The 15,580-nt window shown below is 42.2% G+C and overlaps 1 protein-coding gene across 2 annotated transcripts in view; it reads left to right on the forward strand.

The window, feature by feature from the left end:
• Positions 1–15,580, forward strand: part of LOC139575610 (neuronal acetylcholine receptor subunit alpha-7-like) — a 72,038-nt gene that overhangs the window by 31,551 nt on the left and 24,907 nt on the right. The window contains exons 6-10 of one of the 2 annotated variants that reach the window (XM_071400750.1): positions 2,358–2,525; positions 3,291–3,485; positions 7,101–7,187; positions 7,557–7,666; positions 8,168–11,567. The exons of the other annotated variant lie outside the window; for it this stretch is intronic. Coding sequence (XP_071256851.1) covers positions 2,358–2,525; positions 3,291–3,485; positions 7,101–7,187; positions 7,557–7,666; positions 8,168–8,701 — 1,094 coding nt within the window. The 3' untranslated portion in view covers positions 8,702–11,567. Of the gene's footprint in view, positions 1–2,357; positions 2,526–3,290; positions 3,486–7,100; positions 7,188–7,556; positions 7,667–8,167; positions 11,568–15,580 lie in introns of those variants that run through there. 2 annotated transcript variants of the gene reach the window in all.

The following is a 15,580-nucleotide window of genomic DNA, read 5'->3' on the forward strand; positions in this document are numbered from 1 at the left end:
ACCAAGCCCCTTAATATACTGTAGTGTAGGTGCTGTCTGACCAAGCTCCTTAATATTCTGTAGTGTAGGTGCTGTCTGACCAAGCCCTTAAAATACTGTAGTGTAGGTGCTGTCTGAACAAGCCCCTTAATATACTGTAGAGTAGGTGCTGTCTGACCAAGCCCCTTAATATACTGTAGTGTAGGTGCTGTCTGACCAAGCCCTTAATATACTGTAGTGTAGGTGCTGTCTGAACAAGCCCCTTAATATACTGTAGAGTAGGTGCTGTCTGACCAAGCCCCTTAATATACTGTAGTGTAGGTGCTGTCTGACCAAGCCCCTTAATATACTGTAGTGTAGGTGCTGTCTGACCAAGCCCCTTAATATACTGTAGAGTAGGTGCTGTCTGACCAAGCCCTTAATATACTGTAGTGTAGGTGCTGTCTGACCAAGCCCCGTAATATACTGTAGAGTAGGTGCTGTCTGACCAAGCCCTTACTGAACCAGAACTATCAAGACACACAGCGTCAAAAGAGCCATGACACTGGCTTATCAACTCCGCTCCTCCGATACACACACACACACACACACACACACACACACAGACAGACAGACAGACAGACAGACAGACAGACAGACAGACAGACAGACAGACAGACAGACAGACAGACAGACAGACAGACAGACAGACAGACAGACAGACAGACAGACAGACAGACAGACAGACAGACAGACAGACAGACAGACAGACAGACAGACAGACAGACAGACAGACAGACAGACAGACAGACACGTACGTGCGTTTACCATGTGAGTACGTCCTCATCCTGTCAGTGTGGGTGATTACTGTTCTGTTCCCTCTTACTTTTCCCTTACTGGAAGACAACACTGGGTGTCTGTACCTCAGCATCCAAATCAAAATGGCTGGAAATAGCCCATTACTAGATGTCCTCTGAATTGATAGTGGCGTTGTGGACAAATTGCTTCCTAACTTTTCAAAATGAACACTTGTTCAATCAGACAAACCATTATGGCACAAAGCTTTATCAATGCTTTACTGCACAAGAAAGCCATCGGGTGAGACCACAATGGTTGAGCAGTATGAGTGAAGAGGCAGGCAGAAACGGTGTAGAGAAGATCAGTGTTCAGAACCAAATTAAATGTTCGGGCGTTTGTCTTCGTGGGCCGGTCTCCATTGCATGTAAATGGAAAACCATTTTGCACTGCCTTCTCTTTTATGGCCTTTGTCTCCCGCCAGAGAGTTGTCTTCTTATCCTCTAATAGTTTTCTTTAATAAAGATGAAGATGTTTTATGCCTGTCTTTCTCATGATGTATTACTAGGCACTCATTCTTATTTTTCTGATTTGAGTTCTCTGTTGTGGTGTATAGGACGGCCTTTACTGTTGTTGTGGTGTATAGGACTGTCTTTACTGTTGTTGTGATGTATGGGACTGTCTTTACTGTTGTTGTGATGTATGGGACTGTATTTACTGTTGTTGTGGTGTATGGGACTGTCTTTACTGTTGTTGTGGTGTATAGGACTGTCTTTACTGTTGTTGTGGTGTATAGGACTGTCTTTACTGTTGTTGTGGTGTATAGGACTGTCTTTACTGTTGTTGTGGTGTATAGTACTGTTGTTTACTGTTGTTGTGGTGTATAGATTGTTGTTGTGGTGTATAGGACTGTTGTGGTGTATAGGACTGTCTTTACTGTTGTTGTGGTGTATAGGACTGTCTTTACTGTTGTTGTGGTGTATAGGACTGTCTTTACTGTTGATATGGTGTATAGGACTGTTGTTGTGGTGTATATGACTGTTGTGGTGTATAGGATTGTCTTTACTGTTGTTGTGGTTTATATGACTCTGTCTTTACTGTTGATATGGTGTATAGGACTGTTGTTGTGGTGTATAGGACTGTTGTGGTGTATAGGACTGTCTTTACTGTTGTTGTGGTGTATAGGACTGTCTTCACTGTTGTTGTGGTGTATAGGACTGTCTTTACTGTTGTTGTGGTGTATGGGACTGTATTTACTGTTGTTGTGGTGTATAGGACTGTCTTTACTGTTGTTGTGGTGTATGGGACTGTCTTTACTGTTGTTGTGGTGTATAGGACTGTCTTTACTGTTGTTGTGGTATATAGGACTGTCTTTACTGTTGTTGTGGTGTATAGGACTGTCTTTACTGTTGTTGTGGTGTGTAGGACTCTGTCTTTCATATCTTTATACCCTCTGAAAATTATCTCTCTAGCTCTAACTTTTGTTTCTCCCTCTCTCTCTCTCTCTCTCTCTCTCTCTCTCTGTCTCTCCAACCCTCCCATTTATCTCCCTCTCTTTCTCTCCTCATGTTTCTCTCCTCTCCCCTCTTCATGTTCCAACACAGGCATCTTCAAGAGCACCTGCTACATTGATGTGCGCTGGTTTCCCTTTGATCTCCAGAGGTGTGACCTGAAATTTGGCTCTTGGACCTATGGGGGCTGGTCTCTGGACCTACAGATGATTGAGGCAGATATCACAGGTTACATCCCCAATGGAGAGTGGGACCTAGTGGGTAAGAGTTAGTGGCTGGCCAGTATTGGACAAGATATTGTCACCACAAAACCTGGGTTCTGATGGCAAGGTTGTTTGGAAGACTGTGCTGCCAGTCCTGTATGGGTCATATACCGATATTCTTCTTACAGTATGTATTTTGGATAAAAGTGTCTAAATTACAATATTACATAAAATTATTACAATAACTGTTTTGAACAAGCATGGAAGTTTGGGAAAACTCGCAAATACCCAGACTATTATTTTTAAATTTTGAGTTTAACTTTCAAACTCGATGGTCAAACTATAAAAGCTAGATCCTGTATGTATGATTGATCACATTTAAATAAAATAGGAGAATTCATTTTAAAGGCTTTTCCTCAGCAGTACAGATCTTTAGTGAAATTGGCTTCGACGGAATCCCTGGCAAATTGACTAATGTATTTACAAGAGAGGGCTTCTAATGAAATGCCATCCATGTGCTGGCAGCCAGTGGTAGGCTTTACTCCTTTGAATATAGTTTTTCTTGCATGTTGGACTGCTTATAAAGAAAAATGGCAGACACTATTACTGTAATGGGGAACTGATGAAAACTAACAGGACCATTTGATTCAGGGTCAAACTCCCAACATCCTTAACTTACAAAAGTTTCCTTATTGTGAAACACCATTCATTTGCCTGGGGAAAGAATACAGCCATTACTGCAAATAATTTCAGTACAGCCCAAATTGAGTCCTCAAACTGTAATTGACTTCCTATATTGTTGTCTTCCTGGTGTATGATACAGAGGTGCCGGGGCGCAGAAACGAGCGCTTCTACGACTGTTGTAAGGAGCCTTACCCTGACGTAACCTTTACTGTGGTGATGCGTAGACGTACCCTCTACTATGGCCTCAACCTCCTCATCCCATGTGTTCTCATCTCCACCTTGGCCCTGCTTGTCTTCCTGCTGCCTGCAGACTCTGGGGAGAAGATATCACTGGGTCAGCTCCGTGGGTTGGTGGGTGGGTGGGTCAGCTCCGTGGGTTGGTGGGTGGGTGGGTATTGGATGGATGGATGGATGGTTGGGTGGATTACTACTATTGGACATTAAACATAAATAGGTTATTAAATCAACAACTGTAACTAGGGGTGTGGGGTTGTCATCTAAGGAGTTCTCATTGTGACAAATTCTAAAATGAATGTACAAACATCATGATATTCATTGATGTCAATGGGAGATTTGTGTGGCAATTAAGCGTATATTTCAAGCTAGGATCAACCTACATGCCAGGCAAGACACCCTATACTTCTCACAAGGTAATGCACGTATTATTATTATTATTATGAGTTTATAACTCAGTATTCACTCAATCCACACTGAGGGAAACCAGCCACTGGAAAAAATATTCATGAAAAGCTCCAGCAGTTGGTCATCAAGCAAATTCTTATGCACCTCTCAGAAGTCAGGCTTCAGTCTCCAGATTACTCTGATTTATCATTCAGTGCTAAGAGAATCATATTGAAAATCCCATTTCCATCTCTCAGATCCTGGCTGAGTGCTGACTGTTGGCTTCGAGCTGTATAAGGCATCAAGGCATGCCGGGCGATTTATGTATGTCTACACGTCTCGTTGGAAAGATTAGGATCCTGCAATGGAGATGGTTTCCTTAATTAACCCAGTGTTTCTCCAAAAGAGCTGTGTGTGTGTGTGGCAGCTGTTTGGGTGTCTAGAGGGGTGACGGGGAAAGCAGGAAATGTGTTTGATGTAGTCAGTCAAACTTCAAACGAAGAAGAAAAACATCCTGCTGTAATGTATATGATTTAATGCTGCCGTGTTGTTTTTAGTACAGTATTTACACACTATGCAACATGAAAGATTTATGAATCAAACTTAGTTGAAAGTGTGACCATTACAAAACACCATCTGCCTTTATGATCAAGACTTACTGTATCAACCAACCAACACCATTATCTGTCAGCCTTTTTAGAAGTGATCAATGCACAACGGAAGACGTATTCAGCTTCAGTTCCTTCTGAGGAAACTGCCGTGGCTGACTTGAACAGAGACAGGGACTGTTGATCAGGGGAAAGAGAGACATGAATATCCAGGCAGGGTCAACACTGCTGTTGTCTTTATGGTCCTTGGGTGTGCAGTGAACACACCTGCCAACAATATCTTGTGTCTCAAATGGAACCTTATTCCCTTAATGGTGCACTCCTTTTGACCAGAGCCCTATGGGTAAAAGGGTTCTATTTGGGACATAACTGACATCCCTGACAGTGAGTCACAGGTCAAGCCTCTACGATCAATAGCTGTCGGAAATTAAATCAGCGAGCTGTCTGCTCAGTTTAAGTCTTGTTTTAGACATGCCTGGCTGATGTTTTTTATTTAGCGAGGAGAATTGTGCTTCAATCTGAGAACGCATCGAGTGAGTCATGGCCGTTTATAATTATATTTCTACTGTCTTTAGTTTTTAGTCTTATTTGTTTTATTTTCTTAGTTCAGACATGCTCAGACTCTGGGCGGATTAGATGGAGATATTTTCAACATTTCCCTTTTGTAATGTGTCAATTGATAACCTATATGCCATTCAGCAGATGCTTTGATCCAAAGCGATTTACAGTCAAGCGTACATAGATTGTTTACGTATGGGTGATGCCGAGAATCAAACCCAATATCCTTGTGTTGCAAGCGCCATGCTCTACTAACTGAGCTACAGAGGACCGTGTTCTACTAACTGAGCTACAGAGGACCGTGCTCTACTAACTGAGCTGCAGAGGACCGTGTTCTACTAACTGAGCTGCAGAGGACCGTGTTCTACTAACTGAGCTACAGAGGACCGTGTTCTACTAACTGAGCTACAGAGGACCGTGTTCTACCAACTGAGCTACAGAGGACCGTGTTCTACCAACTGAGCTACGGAGGACCGTGTTCTACTAACTGAGCTGCAGAGGACCGTGTTCTACTAACTGAGCTGCAGAGGACCGTGTTCTACTAACTGAGCTACAGAGGACCGTGTTCTACTAACTGAGCTACAGAGGACCGTGTTCTACTAACTGAGCTACGGAGGACCGTGTTCTACTAACTGAGCTACAGAGGACCGTGTTCTACTAACTGAGCTACAGAGGACCGTGCTCTACTAACTGAGCTGCAGAGGACCGTGTTCTACTAACTGAGCTACAGAGGACCGTGTTCTACCAACTGAGCTACAGAGGACCGTGTTCTACTAACTGAGCTACAGAGGACCGTGTTCTACCAACTGAGCTACAGAGGACCGTGTTCTACTAACTGAGCTACGGAGGACCGTGTTCTACTAACTGAGCTACAGAGGACCGTGTTCTACTAACTGAGCTGCAGAGGACCGTGTTCTACTAACTGAGCTACAGAGGACAGTGTTCTACTAACTGAGCTACAGAGGACCGTGTTCTACTAACTGAGCTACAGAGGACCGTGTTCTACTAACTGAGCTGCAGAGGACAGTGTTCTACTAACTGAGCTACAGAGGACCGTGTTCTACTAACTGAGCTACAGAGGACCGTGTTCTACTAACTGAGCTACAGAGGACCGTGTTCTACTAACTGAGCTACAGAGGACAGTGTTCTACTAACTGAGCTACAGAGGACCGTGTTCTACTAACTGAGCTACAGAGGACCGTGTTCTACTAACTGAGCTGCAGAGGACCTACTGAGGATATATGGCTACTATTTGTCTAAGATTGAAATCATTTAGCTACCAAGCACCTTATTTACTGAGTTGTTACCTGGCTGGCAGTTTGTTACCTGGCTGACAAGTTTGACATTTGGGAAAAGTAGCTGTTGCTATGGTTATTGTCAGGAACACACAGAAGAGAAGTTCCTAGCGAGTGGAAGGTGAGCCAGTGTGCTTTGAGATACCCAGGAATTGACACCTAATCACTTAGAGATATTCAGCCCCCTTCTATGTCTGGAATTCAGTGGCTTAGAGACCCAGCCAGCTCGTTAGCAAGCTTCAGGGGGGATTGTCTTAAATCTCCACCCACAGGTGTTTGATGTCGTTCCCACATTTCCACTCGAACCCTGTAAGCCTCAAGGCAGTATGATGATGAACCACGATAGTAGATATTGCTATTTCAGATCCCTCTGTCATTGTAGGCTAAAACCCAGTGAAGCAGCACTGGATTCTGAAAAAAGCAGGAAACGGAAGACTGTGTAAATTAGCATAATAATAAAACAGAATAGTGTTTGATTACATGGATGGGATAAACAATAGAACTGAGCACAGTGAAATGCAGACTAGAATAGAACACAATGCCACTCAATATACCTTGGTGAAATCCAGTTCAACCCATTGGGTACACAAGGATATTATGCTGCAATGTGACACAATACAGCAGATGATTCCACCGGAATAAATTATAGATTGGTATTCATAGCAAGCCATTTTGTTAAAAAAACAACGACTCAGAAATGTGCAAAATAATGGTAGGCCTATGTGTAAAATGGTGTTTATTAAAATGTGTAATGTCTGTTTAATATAATTTTAAGGATTATTTCACATTCCAAAATAACCATACTGTTAATCACACAGACTACATTAACCCCTTCCTGAGTGCTAACTAATTTACGTTTGGTTCCAGGGATAACAGTGCTGCTCTCACTGACCGTCTTCATGTTGCTGGTTGCAGAGATCATGCCTGCAACCTCTGACTCAGTACCTCTAATCGGTAAGATTGTCTATTTTTAAATTGGAAATTTAATGGCTGCCATTTTGAAAAGGCCAGCAGTATAATTTCATAATCTTCAGGAGAGGAAGAGCTATTGGAGGCTTGGAAGTGACTTAGTGTAAATTCCTAATCTCTGTATTTATCAAACTCAATGGTGTGGGGGGCTATTTCTCAACCTGAAAAATATTGATTCGGAAGAGTGACAAATGAGCACCCCTCATTGAGATAAAATGATGCCCATTTCAATAACTCCTGGTATGGGGAGTTCTGTCATTTAGCCACTAGTCCTCTGTCCACATTCATCTCTCTTCCTCTCCGTCCTCTCTTTCTCTCTCTCTCTCTCTTTCTCTCTTGCTCTCTGTATTGTAGCTCAGTACTTTGCCACCACCATGGTCATTGTGGGTCTCTCTGTGATCGCTACGGTTCTGGTCTTACAATATCACCATCACGATCCTGATGGAAGCAAGATGCCTAAGTGGGTGAGTGTATTTTTACACAAACCCATAACCTGAAATTACAATGAAATCTTATTACTTACTCACTATTTCTACATCCGGACTCCCATTGTTGTGATTCTGCCAAAGAAAGCCTTTCAGTGGTAGAGTGCTTTATAATAGGTCTCAAAACCCTTTGCCTGGGAAGGGGGAAGTCATTCACTGACAATGTGTAGCACCAATCTGAGTGATGCCCAGCAGCCATTTTGTGCTAGAACATTGGGTATCATAGTGGAGGGCTGAGGAAGACATTTGGACAATTAGAAGCAGGGGAGGATTAGGCAGCCATGATAGCGTGAAGGGCCAGGGAACACTGTTGCCATGCGATCGTCACCACTGACCACTGAGTGTCAGAACACCTCATTCAAATGAATCATGCTGGGAGGATTTGAGTAAAAGTTTCATATTCTATCTCTTAGTATCTCCAGTCAGTACACTGCCGTGCACAGTACATTCATTCTGGTTTTACTTTCTGATTGTGTGAAGACTCGGGTGATTCTGCTCAACTGGTGCGCCTGGTTCCTGCGTATGAAGCGGCCCGGTGAGGACCGTGTACGCCCGGCCTGCCACAACAAGCATCCCCGTGGGAGCCTCACCAGCCTGGACCTGAACGCCAGCGCCTCAGCCCCCCACTCCACCAACGGCAACATGCTCTACATCGGCCTGGAGAGCATGCACTACGCTACAGCTGCCACCTCCCCCGACTCCGGGGTGCTGTGCGGCCGTCTGGTGTGTGGTGGGAGGGAGGACGAGGTGCTCTTGCCCACGCGGCCCACCTCTTCGGCGGGGAGCCTGGAGCCCGATCTGGCCAAGATCCTGGATGAGGTGCGCTACATCGCCAAGCGTTTCCGCGACCAAGATGAGGATGAGTTGGTGTGCAACGAGTGGAAGTTTGCGGCGTCAGTGATCGACCGGCTCTGTCTCATGGCCTTCTCTCTCTTCACCATCCTCTGCACCATCGGTATCCTCATGTCGGCACCTAACTTTGTGGAAGCCATTTCCAAAGACTTCTTTACCTGAGAGCTTGAAACGTTCACATGCAATACACTACATTGTTTTTGAAATCTTATGGTTGCATAATCACATTACAAGACACAGAGATTACTTATATCAAATGATTGAATATTTGTCTGTGATATAGAGAGAGAATACATTATGTCTGCATAAATATTCCATTTACAAGATGTACAGTTTTTTCACATTCAACCATTTCCCTGCAGGATGCTGCAGGATGTCATCTGGTGGAAAGTCGTGTTGTATGTAACTGGCTTAAAGGAATCTAGGCCTTAGATGTTACAGCCAACCAACACAGAAGAGTTAATAGCCATGCCTTGTAATAGCTTTATAAATACCAAGGTTACTTCAATTGAATCCAATGTGTTTTTGTCCACTTGAGTAATTGCTTATTGGCTACCCTTTATAACGTTTCAAACGTTTTCTCTTATGTGGTGTAAAGAGAAATTGATGGACAGCTTTGGGTTCAAGGTTTCTGTCAAAGTTATTGTTGGTTTTGTGTTTGTAGATCGTGTGGTGATATGTAGTGTGTAGTTTCGGCAACTTTATTGCATCATCATCATCATCATTATGTCTACAAGAACAAAACACAATACTCCATCAGCATTATGTTTGCACCTGTACATTTAAAAAAAAAAAACTAAAATTGATTTATTTGCCTTTTTGTTTATTTACTGATCATTTCAATACGCCGTAGTGCTTGGGCTTAGAAAGCATCCCTAGAAGATTTGTAACAGGTGCAGCATGTCCTCCATCAGCCTGGTCTCATAGACTAGACGTAACATAGTAAATATAAATCCGGGACTCTCAAATTAGTATATGTTATGTTTGGTATGGTTACATAAGACAGTGTCTTGGATTTACGTAAATAATAATATGAAATGCTCTAAGACCAGGTGGCCTCCATTCATGACATTCTCACTAAAGTGTTTGTTACCACTTGTTTTTTTTAACAGTTTTACTGTAGATGCTGTTCATGGAATTTGAGGACTGATGATGTCATACTCCCTCTCTAAAACACATGAATGGAATTGAACCCGTTTTGATTGAAGCGCCATCTTTTATTCTATTATCAAGTAGCTGTGCCACATACAGTATATGTTTTGTGGACTCTCACTAATAAATGCATTTTTCTAGATGTGAACTACAATGTATCTTGATTTAATTACAGTTTCATTATCATTTACTAAGTATGTGTAAAGTGGGATGTTTACGCAGTATATTACAGTTAATATTGCTATACTTTCAGCACTTCAGTTCATCAATAAGAGCATACACTTTATTACAGTATCACCTACATAACATATAATGTCCATGTTGTCTTCAAACAGCAAGAGCAAACCTGATATGGTGATCCCTCAGAAATGTAGTCATTGCTTATATGGGTATTCAAGAGCAGAAATAATGATCAGTAAGATATACAATTTACTTTATAATGACTTGATCTCCCATTTTAGGCTAATATTACAATGTTATGATTATGAATAGATACAGCTGTTGGCAATCTACTTTTTGCAGTATATAGGATGGCAACATATAGCTATAAGGCTGTTGTGTTATTTTCTATTGCAATCCATTTTAAGAATCAGACTAAGCATAATGATTCTGAAATAGAGCTCTTAAATGTCATTGTTTACAACATTGGGATGTCATTTGTAGCCAGCAGCACATTATTTATTACATATAAACCACCTTTGTCAGATAGTCAGTGCTTGACTTGGGCAGGAGCTCACTGGAGCTGAGGACCGGCACCTACATTTTTCTACTGTGGAGCTCCTGTTCCTCTTATAGAATATTATCTCAAAAGTACTATGGAGCTCCTGTTCTTCTTATAGAATATTATCTCAAAAGTACTGTGGAGCTCCTGTTCCTCTCATAGAATATTATCTCAAAAGTACTGTGTAGCTCCTGTTCCTCTTATAGAATATTATCTCAAAAGTACTGTGGAGCTCCTGTTCCTCTTATAGAATATTATCTCAAAAGTACTGTGTAGCTCCTGTTCCTCTTATAGAATATTATCTCAAAAGTACTGTGGAGCTCCTGTTCCTCTTATAGAATATTATCTCAAAAGTACAGTGTAGCTCCTGTTCCTCTTATAGAATATTATCTCAAAAGTACTGTGTAGCTCCTGTTCCTCTTATAGAATATTATCTCAAAAGTATTGTGGAGCTCCTGTTCCTCTAATAGAATATTAGCCTACAAGTATTGTGGAGCTCTTGCACCTAAATATAAACAGTACCGGCACCCAACATTAGTACTGACACCTATTTCAGTCCAAGTCAAGCACGGCAGATAGTCAAGATTTCACTTGGAGCTCATTCAACAGAGCCATTATGCTAAGAAGGAAACTAAGTGGATTGTGCTAAATATTTGCTGAGTGTGACAAACCACCGACACCCATTTCTTAAATAAATCTTTGTTATCAAAAGAGCATTTGAGCACTGGATAATTTAATGCTGCAGTAATGGAAAGGCATATTCCACTTAGTATTTTGGCAACCCTTTCCATAATCATACTGGCAGTATAATGTTGAACAAATCAGACTTGAGGTGCTGGAACTATGGCCCTGTCACGCCCTGACCTTAGTTCCTTTGTTATGTCTCTATTTTGGTTTGGTCAGGGCGTGAGTTGGGGTGGGCATTCTATGTTTTTGTTCTATGTTTTATATTTCTATGTGTTTGGCCAGTGTGGTTCTCAATCAGAGGCAGCTGTCTATCGTTGTCTCTGATTGAGAACCATACTTAGGTAGCCTCATCCCACCTGTGTTTTGTGGGTAGTTGTTTTCTGTTGTGTGTCTGCACCAGCCAGAACTGTTTCGGTCATTATCTTTGTTATTTCAGTGTTCATTTAATAAATATGGACATGTACCACACTGCACCTTGGTCCTCTCCTTCCAACAGCTGTTACAGGCCCATAAAAGGCATTGTAAAGAGTATTTGGTATCTACTATATAACAATGACGTGCCTATAAAGTTTTATTCTCCCTGCAAGTACAATGATGAAGTTGAAATTTTGTCTATTGATTTCAGATTGAGGCCTAGGTGGGTCTACGACTGACAAACTTCTGAAAAAAATCTTTCTGATTAGGGCATTTATATAGGCCTAGTTACTTACTGTATGAACATTTTTAACTACTGATTTTTAAATTACATTTTGTGGCTATTTGATGTTCTACGGTTAACTCAAAATAGGGCTACTTAATGTTATCCCTCACTTCAAAGGCAGTTATAGTCAATGAACTAATCACTGATCATAATCTTGATGTGATTGGCCTGACAAACAGCTTAAGCATGATGAATTTACTGTGTTAAATGAGGCCTCACCTCCTGGTTACACTAGTGATCATATCCCCCGTGAATCCTGGTTACACTAGTGACCATATCCCCCGTGCATCCCGCTAAAGCGGGTGTTGCTAACATTTACGATAGCAAATTTAAATTCACAAAAAAAAATGACGTTTTCGTCTTTTGAGCTTCTAGTCATGAAATCTATGCAGCCTACTTGTAACGCTCGTCGTTAGGCGAAAGAGAGGAGGACCAAGGTGCAGCCTGGTAAGTATCCATTTTAATAAGGATACTTGAACAAAGAACAATAAACCGACAAACGAACGAAGACAAAACAGTCCCGGAACAGGAACAATCACCCACAACCCACAATGACAAAACAGGCTACCTAAATATGGCTCCCAATCAGAGACAACGACTAACACCTGCCTCTGATTGAGAACCATATCAGGCCAAACACATAGAAACAGACAAACTAGACATACAACATAGAATGCCCACTCATATCACACCCTGACCAAACAAAACATAGAAACATACAACGCAAACTATGGTCAGGGCGTGACACTACTCAATCACTTTTTATAGCGTTCCTCACTGAGTTCCCTGAATTCCTATCGGACATTGTAGTCATAGCAGATAATATTCAAATTTTTGGTGACTTTAATATTCACATGGAAAAGTCCACAGACCCACTCCAAAAGGCTTTCGGAGCCATCATCGACTCAGTGGGTTTTGTCCAACATGTCTCTGGACCTACTCACTGCCACAGTCATACTCTGGACCTAGTTTTGTCCCATGGAATAAATGTTGTGGATCTTAATGTTTTTCCTCATAATCCTGGACTATCGGACCACCATTTTATTACGTTTGCAATTGCAAAAATGATCTGCTCAAACCTCAACCAAAGGAGCATCAAAAGTTGTGCTATAAATTCTCAGACAACCCAAAGATTCCTTGATGCCCTTCCAGACTCCCTCTGCCTACCCAAGGATGTCAGAGGACAAAAATCAGTCAACCACCCAACTGAGGAACTTAATTTAACCTTGCGCAATACCCAAGATGTAGTTGCACCCCTAAAAACTAAAAACATTTGTCATAAGAAACTAGCTCCCTGGTATACAGAAAATACTGGAAATGGCGCCACACCAAACTGGAAGTCTTCCGACTAGCTTGGAAAGACAGTACCGTGCAGTATCGAAGAGCTCACTGATGCTCGATCATCCTATTTTTCCAACTTAATTGAGGAAAATAGGAACAATCCGAAATTTATTTTTGATACTGTCGCAAAGCTAACTAAAAATCAGCATTCCCCAAGAGAGGATGGCTTTCACTTCAGCAGTAATAAATTCATGAACTTTGAGGAAAAGATCATGATCATTAGAAAATAAATGATGGACTCCTCTTCAAATCTGCGTATTTCTCCAAAGCTCAGTTGTCCTGAGTCTGCACAACTCTGCCAGGACCTAGGATCAAGGGAGACACTCAAGTGTTTTAGTATTATATCTCTTGACACAATGATGAAAATAATCATGGCCTCTAAACCTTCAAGCTGCATACTGGACCCTATTCCAACTAAACTACTGAAAGAGCTGCTTCCTGTGCTTGGCCCTCCTATGTTGAACATAATAAACGTCTCTCTATCCACCGGATGTGTACCAAACTCACTAAAAGTGGCAGTAATAAAGCCTCTTTTGAAAAAGCCAAAACCTTGACCCAGAAAATAAAAAAAAACTATAAAAAACCTATATCGAATCTTCCATTCCTCTTTCAAAATAAAAAAGCTGTCGCTCACTGCCTTCCTGAAGACAAACAATATATACAAAATGCTTCAGTCTGGTTTTAGACCCCATCATAGCACTGATACTGCACTTGTGAAGGTGGTAAATTACCTTTTAATGGCGTCAGACCGAGGCTCTGCATCTGTCCTCGTGCTCCTAGACCTTAGTGCTGCTTTTGATACCATCGATCAACACATTCTTTTGGAGAGATTGGAAACGCAAATTGGTCTACATGGACAAGTTCTGGCCTTGTTTAGATCTTATCTGTCGGAAAGATATCAGTTTGTCTCTGTGAATGGTTTGTCCTCTGACAAATCAACTGTACATTTCGGTGTTCCTCAAGGTTACGTTTTAGGACCACTATTGTTTTCACTATATATTTTACCTCTTGGGGATGTCATTCAAAAACATAATGTTAACTTTCACTGCTATGCAGATGACACACAGCTGTACATTTCAATGAAACATGGTGAAGCCCCAACATTGCCCTCGCTAGAAGCCTGTGTTTCAGACATAAGGAAGTGGATGGCTGCAAACGTTCTACTTTTAAACTCGGACAAAACAGAGATGCTTGTTCTAGGTCCCAAGAAACAAAGAGATCTTCTGTTGAATCTGACAATTAATCTTGAGGGTTGTACAGTCGTCTCAAATAAAACTGTGAAGGACCTCGGCGTTACTCTGGACCCTGATCTCTCTTTTGACGAACATGTCAAGACTGTTTCAAGGACAGCTTTTTTCCATCTACGTAACATTGCAAAAATCAGAAACTTTCTGTCCAAAAATGATGCAGAAAAATGTATCCATGCTTTTGTTACTTCTAGGTTAAACTACTGCAATGCTCTATTTTCTGGCTACCCGGATAAAGCACTAAATAAACTTCTGTTAGTGCTAAATACGGCTGCTAGAATCCTGACTAGAACCCAAACATTTGATCATATTACTCCAGTGCTAGCCTCCCTACACTGGCTTCCTGTTAAGGCAAGGGCTGATTTCAAGGTTTTACTGCTAACCTACAAAGCATTACATGGGCTTGCTCCTACCTATCTTTCCGATTTGGTTCTGCAGGACATACCTACACGTACGGTACGGTCACAAGACGCAGGCCTCCTAATTGTCCCTAGAATTTCTAAGCAAACAGCTGGAGGCAGGGCTTTCTCCTATAGAGCTCCATTTTTATGGAATGGTCTGCCTACCCATGTGAGAGACGCAGACTCGGTCTCAACCTTTAAGTCTTTACTGAAGACTCATCTCTTCAGTAGGTCATATGATTGAGTGTAGTCTGGACCAGGATTGTGAAGGTGAACGGAAAGGCTCTGGAGCAACGAACCGCCCTTGCTGTCTCTGCCTGGCCGGTTCCCCTCTCGCTACTGGGATTCTCTGCCTCTAACCCTATTACAGGGGCTGAGTCACTGGCTTACTGGTGCTCTTCCATGCCGTCCCTAGGAGGGGTGTGTCACTTAAGTGGGTTGAGTCACTGACGTGGTCTTCCTGTCTGGGTTGGCCCCCCTTGTGTTGTGCCGTGGCGGAGATCTTTGTGGGCTATACTCGGTCTTATCTCAGGATGGTAAGTTGGTGGTTGAAGGCATCCCTCTAGTGGTGTGGGGGCTGTGCTTTGGCAAAGTGGGTGGGGTTATATCCTGCCTGTTTGGCCCTGTCTGGGTGTATCATCGGATGGGGCCACAGTGTCTCCTGGCCCCTCCTGTCTCATTCTCCAGTATTTATGCTGCAGTAGTTTATGTGTCGGAGGGCTAGGGTCAGTCTGTTATATCTGGAGTATTTCTCCTGTCTTATCCGGTGTCCTGTGTGAATTTAAGTATGCT

This window comes from Salvelinus alpinus, chromosome 5 (assembly GCF_045679555.1).
Source record: "Salvelinus alpinus chromosome 5, SLU_Salpinus.1, whole genome shotgun sequence".
NCBI classification, from domain to species: domain Eukaryota; kingdom Metazoa; phylum Chordata; class Actinopteri; order Salmoniformes; family Salmonidae; genus Salvelinus; species Salvelinus alpinus.